Here is a 20,091-nt window from a genome sequence, read left to right as displayed (position 1 = left end):
TCATGATTGAGAACTAAATGTTAAACAAGGATAGTCCAAAGCTTTGCTCTCACAGTATCCATGACGATAAATTGGGAAGAAAGCCTAACTATGTGGAGCAAAAGGTAAAGCACAAAGAGTAAGCTTTAACGCCTATACATAGAAAAGCAATGTCATATTAGAAATTTTAAATTTAGATCCAATAAGATGAAATTGTTTATGATAGCAATGTCAATGTCAAGCAAAAAAGTTTAGAATGAGGCTACCATTAAAATATTATGCTTTAAAATACGGCCCTTTCCGTCCAAAACCAAGATGTTCTATGGAAGAATCGTACACCATGCATCAAATATTATGAGACTCTCCTTAGAAAAGCTTAAACTCCGTGTTGTGTGCCGATTAACATACCTTGCTCTGCATTGATTATATCTGCCCACAAAATAGTTTATGCCTGGTATGCTTCTCTTTGGCCATATCTATCTTCACTTCTTTATCTTTTCTTGTGTTGAATTGCCTATGTGCCATCAAAGCACAACATGATGTCGAAAGGTGAGCGCAAGCTATAATTTTGTAAGCAAGACTTGCCCTCCATCTATAAATATCATTTTTCTTGCCCTCCATTTATATTAACACTCCACAGATGATTTTTCAAAGTCCTTCAAATCAAGGGGGCACTTGCCTCCAAAACCTTGTGTTGTCAGTAGCAGGAGACACTCATCCTCAAAATTACTATAATCTGCATCGTTTCATTTCTTAGTGAGTAAAGAATCACATAATTTTGGCCTTCTAAGGGTAGATATGCAAGTTCAAACTGCAAATACCCCCTCCTCGCTCGCAATAAGGTTTATAGGCCATGATCCTTGGCTTGCACACATCTAATAAAGTTTTGTAGTCCCAATTTTGTTCAAACTTAGCAAGGATTAGGAACATTTCAATGACTTTGTTACTTCCACTTTGTGGGTACTTATCCAATGATTCAATGCTATCTCTCGCTTGTGTATAAAGTAGATTTTAGGAAATTTAAAATGGCTTCCTTGCTAAGATACTAGATGCATTTCAATTTGGTGAGCTTACATCTCTCCTTAGTGCTTCTTCAAGTTAGCCTTTTTGTGGACTCTATTTGATCGTACAGGTGGAGGTAAAGCAACATGTTGGATGGGAACCAAAGAAGTTGAATCCCTTTGTGAACAAGAATGGGTAGCACCTCCCCTACTTCTCATTTTGGATGGAGATGGAGCATTGATGCCCATCTATAGATTGGTAGAGGGGCAGGTCTACCCCTATTCAAGCAAAATAGGCACTAAACTAAGCCACTACGGTCTACCCAATAGGCCAACTTGTAAGCCTGCTACTAGACTTTGGGTAAGCCCTATAAACTTGGCCAACTTCCACCATGTTGTAATGCTACAATTGCTCTAAGCCTTGAACGAGGAAGTAGGGCCTACTAGGAATTCCTCCCTTGCAACATGGAGTTCTACATAAATCGTACCACTTGTTGGGAAATACATTTGCCACAAAGAGAGTTACAACCATGATTAGCCTCACCCCTTGCTGTATTGGTCGACCAGTCTGGTTTGCTGACTCTACCCAACCAGGGTTGGGTTGACCCAACCAAACTTTTTGGCTGACCCGACCAAGTCCCAACCTAGCCTACTAAACCTATCCTCATGAAGGGCGGGAACAGCCACAAAGAAGCCCTCACTCCCTAACTGTACTCATGAGATGCCAAACTTTAATAGGAAGATGGGCCAGCCACTCTTGCATCAAACAGGGATGTGTCAACTTGCTTCTCCTTGTTCTTCTGTTTGCTCCTATTGCATGCATACTCACCTTATCTTTCCCTTTCCCTTTGGCTACTAGTTCGATCTTAAGTCTACATTTCCTCGGGTGTGTTAGAAAAGAGAGGGTATCCCCTAATGCACCAGAAGACGAATAAATAGGCCAATTGCACAAGGATGTTCACACAAAAGTGTTATATGTGTATACACACATGGAATCCAAAACATCTGAAACTTGTGTACTTCCGAAACATATGTAAGCTAGTAAATGAATTGTGAGGCAAGCACATATAGAATTCCACCAAAAACTTATATTTCCATCCAAAGCTATGGATACAATATAAACGACAAATCTAAAGTCCAACTAATCGTGGTCCTTTGATCTTACCAAAAGGTTCTCCTACTATTTGCTATAGTAACCTTCACATCTTTGAGCCCAGGTGCTCCACCTCAAGCTTATGTACACTCTTTGTCTGTGGTCTTAGTGCCCTGTTGCCCTAGTAGACAGCAGCCTAGGGTTCATCCCTCCAGAGCTCAGTTTGTAGCACCTTGTTTTCCTCCACCTCCCAAAGGTAGGCCCAAGGAAGGGTCCTGCTGTAGGCCTACTGCTCATGTCAGCTTTGCAGCTTGCTAATCTGCTAGATACAAAAATGATCCCTGATCTCTCCACCTTACTTGCCCTAGAAGACCTACCCCCTTTACCTCCTATCTATGGGCCAAAGAGATGCCTTGTTGGTGCTCCTTTCTGACTTGAGTCTATTGCACCAAAAGATGTGGAATAAGGCCACAAGGGACCTAGTTTCCCCACCACTAGTAGACTTCTATTGGTCTATGGGACTGCCGACCTAGCCGGTTTCATATGGCCAGTCATATGCTAGTCCCATGCATCTGCCTGGCCATGTGGCACAGCCAAGATCTTATCAGCCCTATTCAGGCCCTATGCCTGCCCATACATCTATGCCATTTTGCCCACCATTTGACTAGCCATGTCCAAGCGCTCGATCTTCTCCAACAGCTCTAAATCTCATGGCCCAGGCTTCTATACTACATGCATTGGACTTGGAGTGACATAAATTAGAAGAGTCACTCTGTAAGCTAGCTAAGTCCAAAAAAGGCTTGGAAAAATCTATATACAATCAAGTACGATGAGCCATACAGAAGGAATGACAGAAGGTAGAAGAACGAGTGCAAAAGATGAAAGAAACACCTTTGGGATTGAAGGAGAGGAAAAGAAGGTACTTACATAACATGGATGCATTGGCATCCACTGGTGGTGCTAGAAAGAGGAGAGTCCATGCTACAAGGTTGGTTATCAAATGTTCCAATGAGATTACACTCTTTTGTGCTACACTGTTTGTGACTAAGTTTTTATTGTGTTCTTCTTTAGGAACTTCATGGAAGATGTGATGGGAAGAACAGATGGGGATGATATTAATTGTTCATATGCTCTAGCTAGTTTATTGAAGTCAAGTGATGTCATTGGGATACTAAGGGACCCAAGACACAAGCGCCTACGTGTGCAAGTTGCTGAGGAGGTGATGAAGGACTTCAAGGATATTGTGGATGCAAAGGAGATGCTTGCAGCTTATGATACTGCCGGTGTAAGTCATGAAGCTTACACATCTATTTTCAAAATTTTCAAGTCTGCTATTTTGGGAAAGTATAAGAAGTCTACAGTGCCCCTACCCACACCTTGGTCTGTGAGATGTGCACGGCGAGAAACAAACCAATGTGCAAGAGAAATGCTTGGAGGGTACCATTGCATAAGGGGCGCAATGACTTGGAAGAGTAAAAAGAAATTTGGCTTGCAAACCTTTGAGATGAATGCTTTCAACAATGTCTACTTAGATGTTGAGAAACTGCAACAAACAATGGTCAAATTCTATGGCATGAGAGAAGATGGTAAGAGGAAATCCATTATGGCATTGCACTTTACTTAGTTCATTTCCTATATCATGTTTATCCTAACAATTTTTCTCTTTTGTTGTATAGATTGCAATGGAAAGCTCATATTTGTCATCGAAATGGATGAAGCTCAATTGGTGAAAGAACACAAGTTAGAGAGAGTCAGCATCTGCATTATGAATAAAGCCTTAGCCTTTGTTCAAGGGGATGAAGAAGTAGAGCAAGATTTCTCAGTGCAATCAGAGAAAGATATATGGTGGCTTGCAGCATTTGAGACTCCAAAAGAGTGCCATGAGACATTGAAGTGGGTTCTAGATAGAACAGGAATCCCATCGACCATCCGAAGACAAGATTAAGGGCAAACATTGATAGTTGATGGCCATGGAACCTTTCAAGTTGAATGGCATCTTGCTGGTGATTTGAAAACCCTCAAGTGCTTGCATGGTTGTGATATAAGGGCAAATGCAATGAACACATGCCTTTATTGCATGTGTTCACAATGTAAGCAAAAGGCTAGCTTACAATGGGAGAATGGCATTATATCTTGTAGCCAAACACAAGATCCAAATCGTGACAAGAAGGATCCAAAGTGGGATTCCATATTGCCCATCCCACTTGAGAGAGTACACATATGTACTTTACACACAGAATTGTGCGTACTTAATAAGTTGTTATTTTTGCATCTTGTTTATGCTTGGAATTTAATTCCACAAGAAGTATCCACACGGTGCATTGCAGAAGCTGAGAAGTTGTTGTCAGAGATGGGATTCCATGGAGGACATGCCAAACTTAAGGAGGATAAGAAAATGTCTGGGGCAACATAGAATCTTCCTGCAAAAGTGTCCGTGGGTGGAGGGAAGGCAAGGAGATTCCTATCGAACCACAATCTCGACAAAGACAAACATACATTGTCTCAAAGTAGTTTGGGTTGGGAATACCAGAAAGCATTGTGTGAATGCATGGCCAATAAGGCTTCTCATCCTCAAGTAGCAACTTTGAGAGCTAAAGTATGAACAAAGGTAGATGCATTAATAAAATTGCGTCGCCAGGTTCAAATCGATGAGATGTATTATGAAAGGTTCAGGATGGCTATGAAAGAGTTTATGTAATTAATGGTGAAAGCATGGGGGGAGTCGCATATTACACATTACATGGTAATCTTGGCACCATCGTAATATTTAGCACTTGCTTTATAAACAGTTTTTGTTGCTGATTTGATTCTCATCTTGTTTGCATCATATTCTCTATGCACACAGACCATGGTTTGTACAAAATTGGGGTCCTTTGTCAATTTGGAATACACAAGGCATGGAGAAGTTGCACTATAGAGCCAAGGCAGCCTACTTCAAGAACTCAAGGCATGGTGGTGGTGTTACTTGCAGCAATGCATTGCATGAGATGTTCGACTGGTTTTTTAGATGTTTACTAGGAAGGGCTTTGAAGTTTGAAAATGCAAAGGCATCAGAACTTGCAAAAGCAGTTCAAATTGTATCAAAGAATAGAAGGCATAGTGCTTGGAAAGCATCCAAGGAGTGGCACGTTAGTTGCAAGCTAGAGTGAGAGAAGGGAGCAGATGGGTCCAACCACCAACAGAAGCTATGGTGTAATTGTATACAAATATGAAATAGATATATTGCTTATTTTGACCACAATTTGTGTACTCACTTTTTAATATCTTGCTTATTTTGACCATAATTTTTGTACTCACACGACATTGGGAAAGTGGGGACATGGTGAAGGAGGGGGGAGAGAAGGGAGGGGCATGGGGCAGGGCAAGGGAAGGGGTGGTGGTAGCAAGGGTGGGGGGAGGGTGGGATGGGGATATAGGGGAGGGCGACAGGTGTGGGTGGGGCAAGTAGGGGGAGGGCAAGGGGGGGGAGGGCGATGAGGGTCGGGGGGTCGAGGGGTTAGGGCGGGGGTAGGGGGCATGATGAAACCCTAAATGTAATTAAAACGGATGTTAAAACATGATGGGCCCTTATAAAAAGTTTAAAAAAACCCTAACCCTCATTATTCAATGGCAAGAGTGAAGAACACTGCTAGACCCACTGGATGCTGCCTCCACCCTTCCTTCTCTAGCTCCACCACCTCCATGGCATCCATGCACACGAACCTATCTGCGTCTGGTGGCACCTCCCTCGACTCTCTGAGCCCTCCCCCAACTCCCCCAAGTCCTATGAGCCCACTCCCTAGTCTCCTAAGCCTTTTTCTCCTCCCAAGTCCCGTGAGCCCACTCCCCAGCCCCAAGAGCATGAGCCTTCCCCTCAGCCTTCTCCCCAGCCTTCCCCTCAGCCTCAGCCTCAGCATGACCCTCAACCTTCCCCTCAGACTCAACCTCAACTTGACCCTCAGCCTTCCCCTCAGCCTTCCCCTCAGCCTTCCCCTTGGCCTTCCCCTCCCCATGAGATCCCTCTCCCGATTGAACAAAATGTGTTCGATAACCTCCCGAAAATAGAGAGGCTTCCTGAGGGTCAATAGACTGCCAAGAAGAGCACCATCTTCCCTCTCTCAGAGATACAGCCCATGGCAGAGATAACCTTATGCCCATGAGGAGGGTAAAGAAGACTCTGAGGAAGCCCCATCTCAAAGAAGGCCTAAGCTCCAGATGTCAGCAAGAGGAGGACTCGGAGGAGGACCAACACAGACAGGAGCAGCAGAAGAAGTTCAAGGTAGACAGGAGGCTGTGGGAAGGTGTTTACGTACCTGTAAGGCTCCCACCAAGAGTCAAGAAGCCGTACCGAGCAAAACCAAGAGCGCGAGCCTTGAGGGAGATCAGGCAAATGCAGAAGACCATCGACAACTTGATCCCGCGTGCTCCCTTCCAACGTGTGGTACGAGAGATCGCATAGGGATACAAGAATGATGTGCGCTTCAATACAACAGGTATGGGGGTGCTCCAGGAGGCTACAGAAGAGCAAGTGACCACTGCTCTGTTCGAGGACACCAACTTGTGTGCCATCCATGCAAAGCACGTCACGGTCATGGACAAGGACATGGCTCTAGTGAAGCGGCTACGGAGTGACCTAAGTTTGAAGCCCTAGATTCTCTTGTAGCCCACTGTTAGGACTTAGACCACCCCCTGCCCTTGAAGGCACTATCTTGTATCTAAGGCCCAAGGGTCAATTTTTTTAAATAAAATATATCGACATTGTCTACACTCTCACATTGTTGTATATTTTCCATTTCAATGCTTGCGGTAAATGATCATTTTAAGTTAAGTTTTGAATTCTGTCAAATCCTAAAGGAATTTCACCGTCACGCAGAAGGGAAAAGTGTCCGGCATGTCACCAGGACCCCAGAAAGCCCAAAACCCACCATGGCACGAATTTGGGCATTCTGGCAAGTCCAAAATGCCCAAATTCATGCATGACGTGTCGGACACTTTTCCCTTCTGCGTGACGGTGAAATTCCTTTAGGATTTGACAGAAATGAACTCTTGATACCCAGAATTGGTGAAAATGATACTAAATTGGCTAGAAATTTAGTAAATGAACACAATTAAAATGATGGAGAAAATATATCATCGACGACTTAAACAAAATACAATGGAATTCTTGATGAGTAATGATAACTTAAAACAAATAATAAAAACATGTATCATGTATCCATTGAAATATCCATTTAAATATATGTTTATATATACAAAAGGCCTCACAGGCTATCTTTCTTCTTGGCTAGTTCGAGTACATCAAGAATAGGGGTCTTTGAAGGGCCCCTAGTGGATTCCTAGATATAAATCTAGCCGCAATAGCACTAACATCCTCCTCTCCTGCTGTCAAAGACATAGCCGTTGCCGTCAATGCCCTGCCATGAATGTTCGATCCAAAGGCATTGATAGTAGCCAGGCGGTGTACCAAAATGACTTTGTCGGCATTCCAAGTAATGTTGGAGTATTCGATAGTGCATGACAAGGCCTTGCACTTCAGCAGCTCTGAAGGACCTCGAGGAGAAAATTTGCCATGAAAGACCACGATATGCTCTGCAACTTTGCCAAGGTAATGGGGCAAAGAATGATCTCACCCAGATGTGCTACGAGCATTACCCCATTGAGATAAGAATTCATCAAGCTCGAACGCATCCTGCAACAATTCAACAAACATTAGAAGACCGACAAAACAAATTATACTGAAAGAACATCAAAATAAAAAATATTGTTCGAACTTACCACTAGAGCGTCGTCAGCTTCTATCCCTTCCTCATTTGCAATGTTGATGGAACCAAGTGCTGTGTGATGTTGCATTTGGGAGGTGGACACTTCCTCCTGACCTGTGTTGGAGATGGAAGCTTCTGCATGAGAGGGTTGTGCATCATATATGGACATGTCTGCATCCCTCATTGAAACCAGCGTCATCAAGAGAAAGTCTTCCATTGTCTAGTCTTTAGTACCTAAAACCCTAGGATCTTTGACACTTGTGTCAACATCGAACCCCGATAGGACTCTGAGTGCCTCATCCTCTCGTAGTCCAAAAAGAATCTCTATGTCATGGAGGAATATGTACTCTTCTCCATCGATGATGAGGGGGGACAAGGACCATAATTCTGAGTCTGGGTCAACGGTCTCCGATGCAGATTCTTGCTCTACTGGGGGCTCTTGAAGTAAGCTCAATGCTTGAGCTGCTTCCATCTCCTCTGTTGGATCGTCAAGACTCTCTTCCATGTAGATGTCCAAGTCTAGTCTAGGGACGACTAGATCAGTAGTTCTAATAGAGAGGGTGCTAAATGATGAGGCTTCTTCCTCTAAATTTCCTTCTTGGAGAAGGAAGATGAATGTCATCTCGCATGAAAGGAATTTGGTGCCTGTATTTCCTGTGATCCCTGCATCTAGGATGTCTTGAACTTTGATTGTCCTAAACCCTTCATCTATAAGGTTGTCACAAAAGTGGGCCAAGCGCTTTACAATCTTGGGTTCCTCTATGAACAAATACTTTATGTAATGTATGGGAACCCATCTCTTTGAAGTGTGGTCAAGTGTATAGGCAAAATTTGAAAAATTATCTTGCATGTAAAGGATGAGATCTGAGAAGTCATCCTTGGCTCACATATATGTGCCTAGGACATCTAAAGTCTTATCAAACACTAAAAATAGCTCTTCCTCCTGATCTGCAAATGCAGTTCGTGAGATGAAGTCATGGAACGCAGTTCTAGGTGAACCCATGGCAAATAGCAATTGATGCAGGGAGTAACTTCTGAGGACAGGAGTTTCTATGGCTCTCTAAATGTGAAAGTGAGAATGTGATGTAAAAAGGGCTCTTACCCCTTAATATATATCAGAACCCTAAAAATTAAAATTAATAATAAAATGCCCAAATTTTTTGAAAAACATTTACCACCATGAAAAGAAAGGAGAAAACATTAAAAGAAATAACATTTTAATTTAACTGTCCATCATCTTTTGAAGCAATAACTAGGATTTGACAGACAAAAATTTAAATGCTACACTAGTCAAATACATCGTTAGCAATCTTCAAAGTTGTAGGAGGAATGAAATTGGCACTATGCATGCACTTCTCCACACAGCGGCTGATCTTACCAGCATTTAAGGTAAAGTAGAAGGACTCTGACATGCCATCCTCCATGACCAATAGGTGTTTTCGCACATCCCTTACAGTCCATTGCGATGTGACATTCACATTCTTGACATCTCCCTCTTCAACATCAATAGACAAACTTACCCCTGTATTGTCTTCATCATTAGAGTCTAGGGGAAGCCACCGACCATTTGTTTTCTTCCAGTGCCTATACTGAAAAGCTAAATACAACATTTGACATGACAAATGGTATCTAATAACCACATTGTCTTTACATGCGTGACATTGAAACACATCACCCTTTTGGTCACCTGACCTGGTTTCCCAATTCATCCCAAGTAAATCTTTAAGAGCATTTTCATCTACACGCTTGCAGGACCACATAGTTTTTGTTCTATGCATATGTATATTCTAAAATAAAGAAGCAAAAATGTCCAGAGGCATAAACCAAGATAACCTTGCCCATTTGGATCCAAATGTAAACTTCATGGCCATGCCCACATCCTTTGCAATCTTGTCCTTGTACGATTGCAATGTCCTCGAGTCTACATTGCTGCAATCCATGTCTTGAAGTTGTGGTGGTACAATGGTTTGCAGACGGCCATAGCTTGATGATGTTGTTGGAGTGATGTATGTTGCATTATACCAATACACATTCTTCATTTGCAAGGAGGCCAACTTCTCCTTGACATGCATTTGCTTACCTAAATCCTCATGAATCGCAGTGAACTTGCCTATGAATGATTCAATTGGTTCCCACTCCTCGAGGTCTAAAGGGAAGACATCTGCCACCATGAATAAGAGCTCTTAGAAACCAAAGACAAAATTTCCAAATGGACTCATTACACTTGTAGGTGAAAAAGGTACATAGATAGAAAGGCTCACAGTGTGATGGTATCGTAGATTGATTGAATGATGGAGGAAGCCGCATATCTTTTCCCATGTAAGCATGTTGCACTTTTGCGAGCCATCCTTTCTTCCCAAACTTGAACTTCAAGATGCGCCCCTTCCACTCATGCAAGATGTCACCTCTCTTGCTCTTGCGAAGCTTATGTGGAGCTTTGACTGATCCTTTCATCACTATCTAGTCATTTAAGTTGTAGGTGCAAGGGATCCACTCATCCAATGCTTTTCTCGTGTTGTGGAAGACATAAGACGTCACATCATTGCGTGGTCTTGTAGCCTTTCTCCTCACCATCCTTGCAGAGGCTGCAACAGCAAGAATGGGACTCCTACACAAGGCAATGTAGCTCCAACAGAGGCAAAAAGAGGGAGAAGGAGAGGGATAGAGCAGTAGCAATAGAGGAACAGGAGAGGGACAGAGCAGCAGCAACAGAGGCACATGAGAGGGAGAAGGAGAGGGATAGAGCAACAACAACAGAGGCACAAGAGAGGGAGAAGAAGAGGGATAGAGCAGCTCCAATAAAGGCATAGGAGAGGGAGAGGGGAGAGAGAGAGAGAGAGGAGCTACAACAAGCAGGCCGGAGCAGGAGGGAGTAGAGAAAGAGGGGGGAGAGGGAAAATGCATGGGATTCAGTTCAAATCTGAGTGATTTGGCAGGCTGGACCAGAACAAGGGCAGGACGGAGGGAGAGGTCCTAGAAAGAGGGATGGGAGAAGAAAAATTTGCCACAAGGGCCCTACCATCCCATTGAAGGCAGTTTTGGGCTCACGTGGGGGAGGTGCACCTGGTAGGAGGGTCAAACATGAGTTAAGAGGGGGGGGATGGTTTGGGTGGTCCCTAGTGTAAGGGGAGCAACCAATAGGGGCTCTCTGCAGGCTGCCCACCCTCCACCTCAACATACCATTGCCCCATACCTTCTAGCACTCTCATTGGTACAGCTCAAATCACTCTCTAATTGGAGGCCCTTTTGAGACCCCAATTCTCCCTCAATGTACTTGTTGCAATGCTATGCGAATGGCTTTAATCTACCTATTTCTTGGTAGAGTTTAAAGTGCTCATTTCTTTTTCACTCCAAAGGGTATTGCCTTCTTACTATTGAGATATGCTTTGTTAATGTAGGTTGTTGAAAACGGTGGTAATAACATTGAGATTTCTATAATGAGTTAGGGGAAAGGCTTGTGATTGTTAGAGGAGTTTGAAGTTGAATAAATTGTGGTTAACCTATCAAAAAGGTTGCTGCTGCAACAGTTACAAACAACGGTACTCCAAGAGAGCTAAATATGTGGAGAGGCTTCTATGAGGAGGTGTATTCAATCTCACTATTTGTGATTTGTTTCCAACCTTTGGGATCACATGTACGCTTGAATTCCTACCTTGTCTTGCATCCATATATGTATGTAGAACATTAACTTAGCTTATACATGTGCTCATGCACTCACATACGTCACATGTTAGTTAGCATGTTAGAACTCTGCACTTCTCTCACCATCTTTTCTCTTTGTACTCTTACATAAGGAAATCGTAATTTAATAAAAATGTATATGGTAACATCACATATGGGTAATTAAAAATTGGGTCAAATATTACAAAAGGGTTATAGTAAAAACATACATAGGGGTTTTAAAATGGGTCACCGAACACACGTGCTATGCCTCCTTATTCATAGGTGGCCTTCTCTAATGCATTGGGTTTCTTGAATAATCAAGACTAGGCTCCAGCACTTGATTTATTAATGGGATCATTTGGTGTAGGCAAAATGGAAGTCAATCATGCTCATTCAAGATCTATTGGTGGTGTATTTCAAAGTTATAGATGAAGTCACAACTATAGGTTTGTTAATTTAACATGGTTTTTGGGATTTATTTAGTCTCACCTTTTGTTTTTTTCTATTGATCTCCAGAGAAAAGGTTCAATCTTGATGGACCAAAGCATCAAACCTATTAGTGGAAGTTATAGTCTGTCTCCCACTTGCTGTCTCCCACTTGGATCGGACAAGAAGGACAACAATTTCTTGTAGCCTTGTATAAATCCATGAAGAGTCTAGATCGAGTGTTAATGACAATCCAATTCATGATGTAAATAACAAGGAGCTAAGGTCTGGAGACACGATCCAAGCCAATTAGATGATGGAATTAGTCATATATTGTAGAACTAATTTTTAACGTACAATATTTTGGAGTGATACTCTATACTTTCTTCTATACATGTTACACTTGTGAAAAGGCTTCAATTGCTTCATGCTTTGAATGTACTTCCTTATATGCAATACTATTTGATGTGACTTGTTTTTATGCTATATAAATGTTTTTAGGCAATGTACATTAGCTTAAAGTTTAATAAGCATAAAGGAATGTGTGAGTGTGTTAATTGTTTTCTTAAAATCTATTCTTTAGTTTAAAAAACTATGGGAAATTCTTTATGTAATCTTTTTATAAATTTTCATGTTATTTTAATGTTAATAAAATGTATTTTGAAATTTCAAGCAAGTAATGAATCATATCTTTTAAAAAATGGAATGCTATAATTTCATAAAATTTATACAATTCACCCATTGAAAGATATGTAACTTTTTCCATGTTCTAAAAACTATTCACAACATGAAATGATCACTTTACTGTAACATTTTTAGCCATTGAGAATCTACTTAATATCCCAATTTAATGTTATTTTTCCCCATTTTGAATCCCATGATTGAGAATTTATTGTCACTTTTTTTGTATTTATACATAAGTAATAACACCTTTATATCACTTGTTTCTTCCATTTAAATCTCATACATGACACCTTTATGCCATTTACCACATAAGAAGTGGTAACTATGTTTTCCCTTTATGCCATTTACAACATAACAAATGGCAACTCATGTTGCTTTTTTGCCATTTATATTATAATAAATGAGTAACTTTTTTGCCTTTCTAAGCATTAAAACTTGCAACTTTATGTCACATGTTACATTTCAAACATAATAAATGGCATCTTTTATATCATACATTTGCCATTTCTTTCACATTTAACCTCAAATCTAGTGCCATTTCACCAAAGTTTGATGCCATCTCATATGTTAAAAATGGCACAATAATATGGCACTTTTAGTTGCCATTTCATATGTAAAAATGGCAAAAATATATGGCACTTTTGGTTTCCATTTCCAAAAAATGGTGCATATGGAAATGGCTGAATGAAAGTGCCATTTAATAATGTAGAAATGGCACTTTTAGGGTGCCATTTCTACCTAGTTTTGTAGTAGTGTGCAACCACTAATCACTATGAAGATAACATTTTTTGTAGTCATGACTCTATTTGATTCTAGGGCGACAACTTGCTTTCAAACAGTGCACCCAAAGGTGCAATATGGCTCAATAAACAAAGAGTCAGAGTTTGTTTTGCTATCTCAGGCATAATAATCCTCGGAATGGTTTGTTGACTCGACACAGTGGCCTCCAAGGAAGAAGACGACGTTTGAGAAATTTTATATGCTTTGGTTTATTGTTGAGAAGATGACAGTTGGAAGTTATCTTCATACCTATGATTATAGCTCGTCTCATATGTCCTTCCTCTTTTTTGGAGTACTAGGGAAGAGATGTAAAGATGTACTCGTTTCTTTTCTGATATAATATAATCACTCACCCTCATTTTTGAAAAAACAAGAATTGCCTCCTACATGCTCACCCATTCCTTGGAGATGGGTATACAAACAGAAATTCCATGCAGATGGATGTCCATCCAAGTATAAGGCGCACCTTGTGGCTAGAGGGTACTCTCATATTTCTAGTCTAGACTATTAATTTTTGAAACCTTCTCATGAGTTGTCAAGATCACTGCTATTCGAGTTTTGCTTGCATATGTCATGTAGGCTGATCTTGGCATCCATCAAATGGATGTCAAGACTGCTTTTCTGCATGGTGAAATTCAAGTAGAGATTTACATGGTTCAACCACTTAGCTATGAGGATTGAGCGCATCCACATCATGTGTGTCGATTGCTCAAGTCCATCTATGGTTTAAAGCGAGCATCTCATTCGTGGTTTTAGAAAATTGATTCATTTCTACATTTTTATGGTTTCATATTCAAATCTCTACATTCTTTGCCATTAATCCTCCAATTGGGTCATGTTTGAGGAGGTATTGACAAGTCATCCACGACCCTAGCGCACTGACGAAGTTCATGTGGGGGGTGTTTGCACCCCACTTGGATAACACATGCATGATCATGTAAATTCGAACTATTGAAAGAGCTTTGTGTCCAATAGAATCCTGCGTGCATTTGAGTGTGATCTCCTTCGTGCATTTTCTAGTCAAAAATATATAAAGATTTATAGTTCTAAATCTAGAAAGGCGCTAGACGTGCACGTCAAGAGACGACGTGAGAAAAAGCGCACTAAAAATAATAGAAAGAAGCCCGGATTGATCGTTGCATGCTCACAGGGAGCTGTAAAGCGACAAACTTAGGCTGCAGTGACTTATATGAAATTCGATAACAGGTAGATCTAAACACTTGGGATTTGTACATGAGGCTGGATTGATCATGGGATTTGTACATTAGTTTACATTATAGTTGCGTGTAGTAGACCTTCGACAAGAAACTCCTACAAAAGAAGTCGCTAGGTTGCTGCACATCATACAAGTTTGAATTCGTATCCGCTGTTGCCTCTCAGACCAGCCTATCCGTCATGGCACTCCATAAATTTTCTTCCGTTTCCTCTATTACCTTTCGTTTGTCAATCTGTTTCCTCCTTGCCCTCGTCGTTTCTGTCTACGCCGGCTCAGGTCCACCCCCATACATGAATAGCACACTTACCTTCTATCTGCAGGTCTTTAGAGGCCCCCCTGACCTCGCTTTTCTTCTCCCTGCCATCAATACTACCCTCACTAACCAGTTCGGGAGTACAACAATTTTCGCATTGAACGTCACCGAAACAGCAGAACGAAATTCCACGCTCCTCGGGTACGGCAGGGGATTCGCCGTGGACGTCAGCTATGATTCCTCCTTTCACGCATTGGAGCTGGAGGTCATCACTTACAATGATGGGTATTACAACGGAACCATCAGCTACCAGGGCCAGCTTGATAACGGTCCGGCGGAACTTGCCTTGGTCGGAGGTACTGGAAGCTTCAGAGGCGTGCGAGGTTATGTCCTAATCAATCAGACGGCGCTTAATGTACCTTACGTGACATTTCGTCACGACCTTCATTTTATGGATGGTCGCTACCATTAGCGGATCTCATAACAACGTAGATGTTTGCTTTGTGGAGAGCTAAATTTGTAGAGAAAGTGAAGGGTCTGATCTTTGGGGACACCAATGATGTTGTCTGGGTTTGATATAAGCCAATGTAAACGATTTGCAGGGACTTCAAGATTTTCCTCGTTGTGAGTAAGTTAATATGCAGAGATCTTTTCCATTCCTTTCTTTCTTTAGTCTTTCTGTTTTTTCTTCGTTTTTCACTAGCACTTAGATGGAAGGTTATGTCAAGCTAAATCCAACCGTAAGCTCTACATAAGACCAAGCACTTAAGGTATAGGAGGCAATTCCCACCCGATCAGACAGTGCTTGATGTACCTTACGTGACATTTCGTTACGACCTTCATTTTCTCCATGGTCACCATTAGCGGATCTCATGTGATGCTCAGCTAACAATGTAGATGTTTGATTTGTAAGCTAAATTTCTTAAGAAACTTAAGTGAAAGGTGTGATCTTTGGGGACACCAATAAGGTCTAAGGTTTTCTTGTTGGCATTGTTTGGGTTTGATATTAGCTACTTCCCGAGACTTTTTCTTAACTAAGTTTATGCAAGAGATCTTCCTCATTCCCTTCTTTCTTTAGTCTTTCATGTTTTTCTTTTTGTTCTTTACTAGCATTCCCTCCTTTCTAGTGTAATTAGTATTTTTAAAATAATGTTGCTTAGATGAAAGATTATGTCAAGCTAAATTAAACAATAAGCTCCAAATAAGACCAAGTACTTAAGGTACCTACCCTCACACATTGCATGTGACTTGGTGCAACAAGAGTGTGCCACACCAAGAGTTCCACCACTACTTTCTTAATGAGTGTTGTTTTATACCCATTAGGATTTACATTGCTTCTAGCCTCATCCTTGAAAATAATAATTGCAAATGGTAGATTTTAACCCAAATGATGTTTATATCAACACTTTTAAGGCAAACATTCTCACAACCTGAATGATATGTACCTAAAATTTCCTACTACAACTAGAATGCAAAAAAAAGGCACTTGAATGCTGTGATGGTGGATCTTCTAGCCATTACGATCATCCTACCTCCATCCAACAAGTCCAAGATACAACTAGGCTGCTTGAGAGTCCTATGAGCAGTGTCTATATTCTCCTTGTCCCAAGATAGAAAGAGAAACTATCTGCAGATGTCTGTCTATCAAAGCAACTAAGCTACTGCTGAGATATCCAAGGCATCTACAAGGCAATCGACTCTACAAGGCACATGTTATCGACTCTACAAGGCAGCCAGCTCTGACTACATCTACAAGGCGACATCTCATAGCGCATCTTTGGCTACTGGCTTCAGCTCGAACTCTGCAACATCCACGCCATACTGCAACCTTCACATAGCCTCTCAGCACCCTGCTTCAACGAGCTGCGCCCTTCAACCTAAGTTCACAAGGCTCTAGCTCTTTAAGGCGGACCCTTTTGCGTCATGATAGAAGCGATGGCCGCATCCTTCTACTCTACACGCAGGCCAAAGAGGCTTGGTCTCGGGTGGCAACGGCCCCATCATGCTTATCGAGGGAGGCCGGCGACTACTTAATCCTGGTTTCGAAGGACTTCTCTTTCTTGGCGACCTCCTCGAGCCATTTTTGAAGGGAAGCTTTGATCTGGGATAAGTGTTGGTCGAGCTCCTTACAGCTCTGGGAGCAACTGGTGATGGCGGCACCCTGGCCCGTCAAGGTTATTGAAGACCTTACGCAGGAGGTCCTTCTTGGAGGCAATGGTTGCAGAGGGCACCATAGCTACTAAAAGCCAGCGGGCTTCACACAGCAACCAAGTCGGTCGACCTCCACGCAACTGAGCACCAATAGTCCGAAACACTGGAAGACACTCGACTGACAGTCCCAACACGACTCCAAACGATGCCACAGCTCACGACGTCAACCACATAGGCCTCCCATGCCACCTCATCCAACGACTCAGCAACCGGCCAACCTCGACGCCCCAAACTACAGCATCTAGCTTCTACTCCTACGAGATTTCGTCATAGAATCTTTAAGATTCCATGAGGAATCTTTAGATTATGTCAATCTTATCTCCACCAAGGTGTCCACAAGAGCCATGTTGTGACACGTGGCATACTACCACATCATCAATCATATCCACCTTGCCACATCAGTCGGCCAGCGTGGTCTTATCTGCCACGTAGGCACATCACACTGCCACATCATTACCACATCAGCATACACGAGCCATGTGCCACATCACCATCAACCTACCACATCACCAGTGACACATCATTGTTCCACATCATCAAGCCATGTCATCAGGCCACATCACCAGTTGACCAATCAAAGCTGACTCATTAGTGCCCAGTCATCAGTCCACTTCAACACTACCACATGGCACTTAGGCATAGTTGCCCTTCCACTAGCACACTGTGCACCTTGCATGCGCACAGGTGCCACCTGAGCACAGTGTCCCATAGGCTAGGCACACCTCTTCCTAAGCATAGGGTCTGCATGTGACTCTGATTGCCACATAATCACTAGCACCCTTTTTCCCCTCCGCCTAGATCAAGCAGGAAGAATTTGAGGACGCTCCAAAAAGGCAAAATGCTCGATTTTCTGTACTCTATGTTCTTGTCACATCATTTTGGTGCAAGTATCACACACTTTTGAGACTCGGTGATAAATCCACTTTTTGCACACACATCAGCCTCTACATCAATGCATCTGACCCAACACCTAAAATGAACAAAGAAAATGAATTATTTGATGCTTTTTCATCGTGCAACAGTTGGTCTAGATCTAGTTCAGAGTATATTAGATCATCCATAGTGGAGAGAACTCTAAAGCAGCCAATCGAAGCCATGCCCAAAAATTCCTAAATAGTTCCCACTCGGAGTCAGTCCCTTTACTCACATGCACTTTCACATCATTATATTTCATGAAACTTGACGTTCCACAGTTCAGTGAGCAGATTTCAAAGTGTTCAGAGGCATTGATCGATTGATCAGAGGGCAGATTGCATATGATTTGATTTTACACACACATGCCACCATTGTAAAGCCTTATAAGCTATTTTTTGGCATTGTGCACATTGTTTCAAGCCTCGTAAATCCTCTTGGCTATTCCCACATCATTTGCCACAAGCCTTGTAATAGATTGGACTATATATTACATTTCTATCTTGATCGACCATTCAAATTGCACTTGATACAGTCAGTGTATTGCGGTCGATTTAGACAGTGATTTCACACACTATTTGAGTACTTGCACCATGTCTAAGTTTAGCAACCTCAATTTGGAGGCATCCACTAAGCTAGACAACTCCAATTGCAGCACATGGAAATACTAAATGGAGACCATCCTTGTACTTCAAGAAAAATGGGAGTATGTCGATGGGTCTACACTTAGACCATTGGACGATCTAGCCAGCAGTAGCTCCAATCCACCTGTTGCCACACCACCAATAGCGGGATCTACAGCTACACCACCATTGCCTGCACTTGTAGTAGATCCAACCATTGGCAAAATGGGACAAAAAAGATAAATATGCATATCATTTGATCAAGCAGAATGTGCAAGTTGTCATGCTAGGATAGCTAAACACAATGAAGACATCAAAAGAAGCATGGGATATGTTCGTATCTCTTTACGAGTCCAAGAACACTTCCAAGATTCTCACATTGAGAAACCAAACAAGCAAGAGTTTCCACAATAGCAATGAAATTGGTCATGCTTACGTGCTCAGGATTAAGGATTAAAACAATCAACTTGCAGCAACAAGAGAGATCATGAATCCCACAGAAATGGTTCAAGTCATCCTAAATGGACTAGGAGAGGGATACGAGAATCTAGTCCAGAGTATTGCCATTCAATGGCAAATTATGACACTAGAAGAACTACACTTAGTGTTACTTGTTGAGTGAAGAACTCATTCCATAAGCCATTCACACACATAAAGGTCATTCCAATATCAAGCATTCACATCTTCAGATAGAGGCAGAGGCAGAGGCAAATCATTTCAGCGAGGTGGTCATCATCAACAACAAATTCATTAGCAATGTCAGCATCAGCATCATCCTCAGCAACATCAGCATCAGAATCCAAGAGGAAATAATTCCAACAAAGGAATATTCCAAGGATGAGGGAACGCATCCACCAATTTGTCAAGACTCAAACATTCAGTGCAACTACTGTCATAAGTTTAGACACTATGAAAGAGATTGCGGCAAGAAATAATACAACCAAGGCAATCAATCCAGCAGTAAAAATCGAGGGAATTTTCATGGACGAAAAAATCATCATGGTGGACATTCAAGTCACAGTCATTATGCCAATGAACATGGGAATATGTTTCTTACAAGCGAGGATATGCAATAGACTAAAACATTATACCTTGACATTGATTGCAATTAAAAAGGGGAATGCAGCTATCAAATTGAGATAAACCAGATCAAGATCCTTGGTACATCGACAATGGCACATCATCTCACATGAGAAAGCATCACGAATGGTTCATAGAGATGTAACCATTAGAAGGATAGAAGAATGTCATCTACATGGAAGATAATACATCGAGTCCAATTCAAGGGAAAGGCATTGTCCTTATGAACAATCTCACTAGTATGAAAGGATTGGTGAAAGATGTACTCTATGTTTTGAAGCTCAGCAAGAACCTCTTGTCAATTGGGCAAATGATGAAACACAACTATCGATTCATCTTTGATGGAGATGAATGCAGAATGGAAAAGTAGTCAAGGAAGGATGCTTGTTTAGAATGCTAGCTTCAGTACCAGATTTGCATGCCATGTCA

The 20,091-nt window shown here is 41.8% G+C and overlaps 1 protein-coding gene across 1 annotated transcript; it reads left to right on the top strand.

Annotated features, from left to right (window-relative positions):
- The first annotated feature begins 14,762 nt into the window (after nt 1-14,762).
- Nucleotides 14,763-15,308, top strand: LOC147880278 (dirigent protein 24-like). Its single transcript, XM_087370395.1, has one exon. It carries the CDS (start codon nt 14,763-14,765, stop codon nt 15,306-15,308), a length of 546 nt encoding a protein of 181 aa, XP_087226521.1.
- The last annotated feature ends 4,783 nt before the right edge of the window (nt 15,309-20,091 follow it).

Source organism: Dipteris shenzhenensis, chromosome 32 (assembly GCF_047967505.1).
Source record: "Dipteris shenzhenensis isolate YYH24624 ecotype China chromosome 32, Dip_SZ_1.0, whole genome shotgun sequence".
NCBI lineage: Eukaryota > Viridiplantae > Streptophyta > Polypodiopsida > Gleicheniales > Dipteridaceae > Dipteris > Dipteris shenzhenensis.
This window is presented reverse-complemented; position numbering and strand designations above follow the sequence as displayed.

Excerpts from the sequence above, each read along its gene's own strand:
- LOC147880278 (XM_087370395.1), top strand. The coding sequence starts at position 14,763 with ATGGCACTCCATAAATTTTCTTCCGTTTCCTCTATTACCTTTCGTTTG.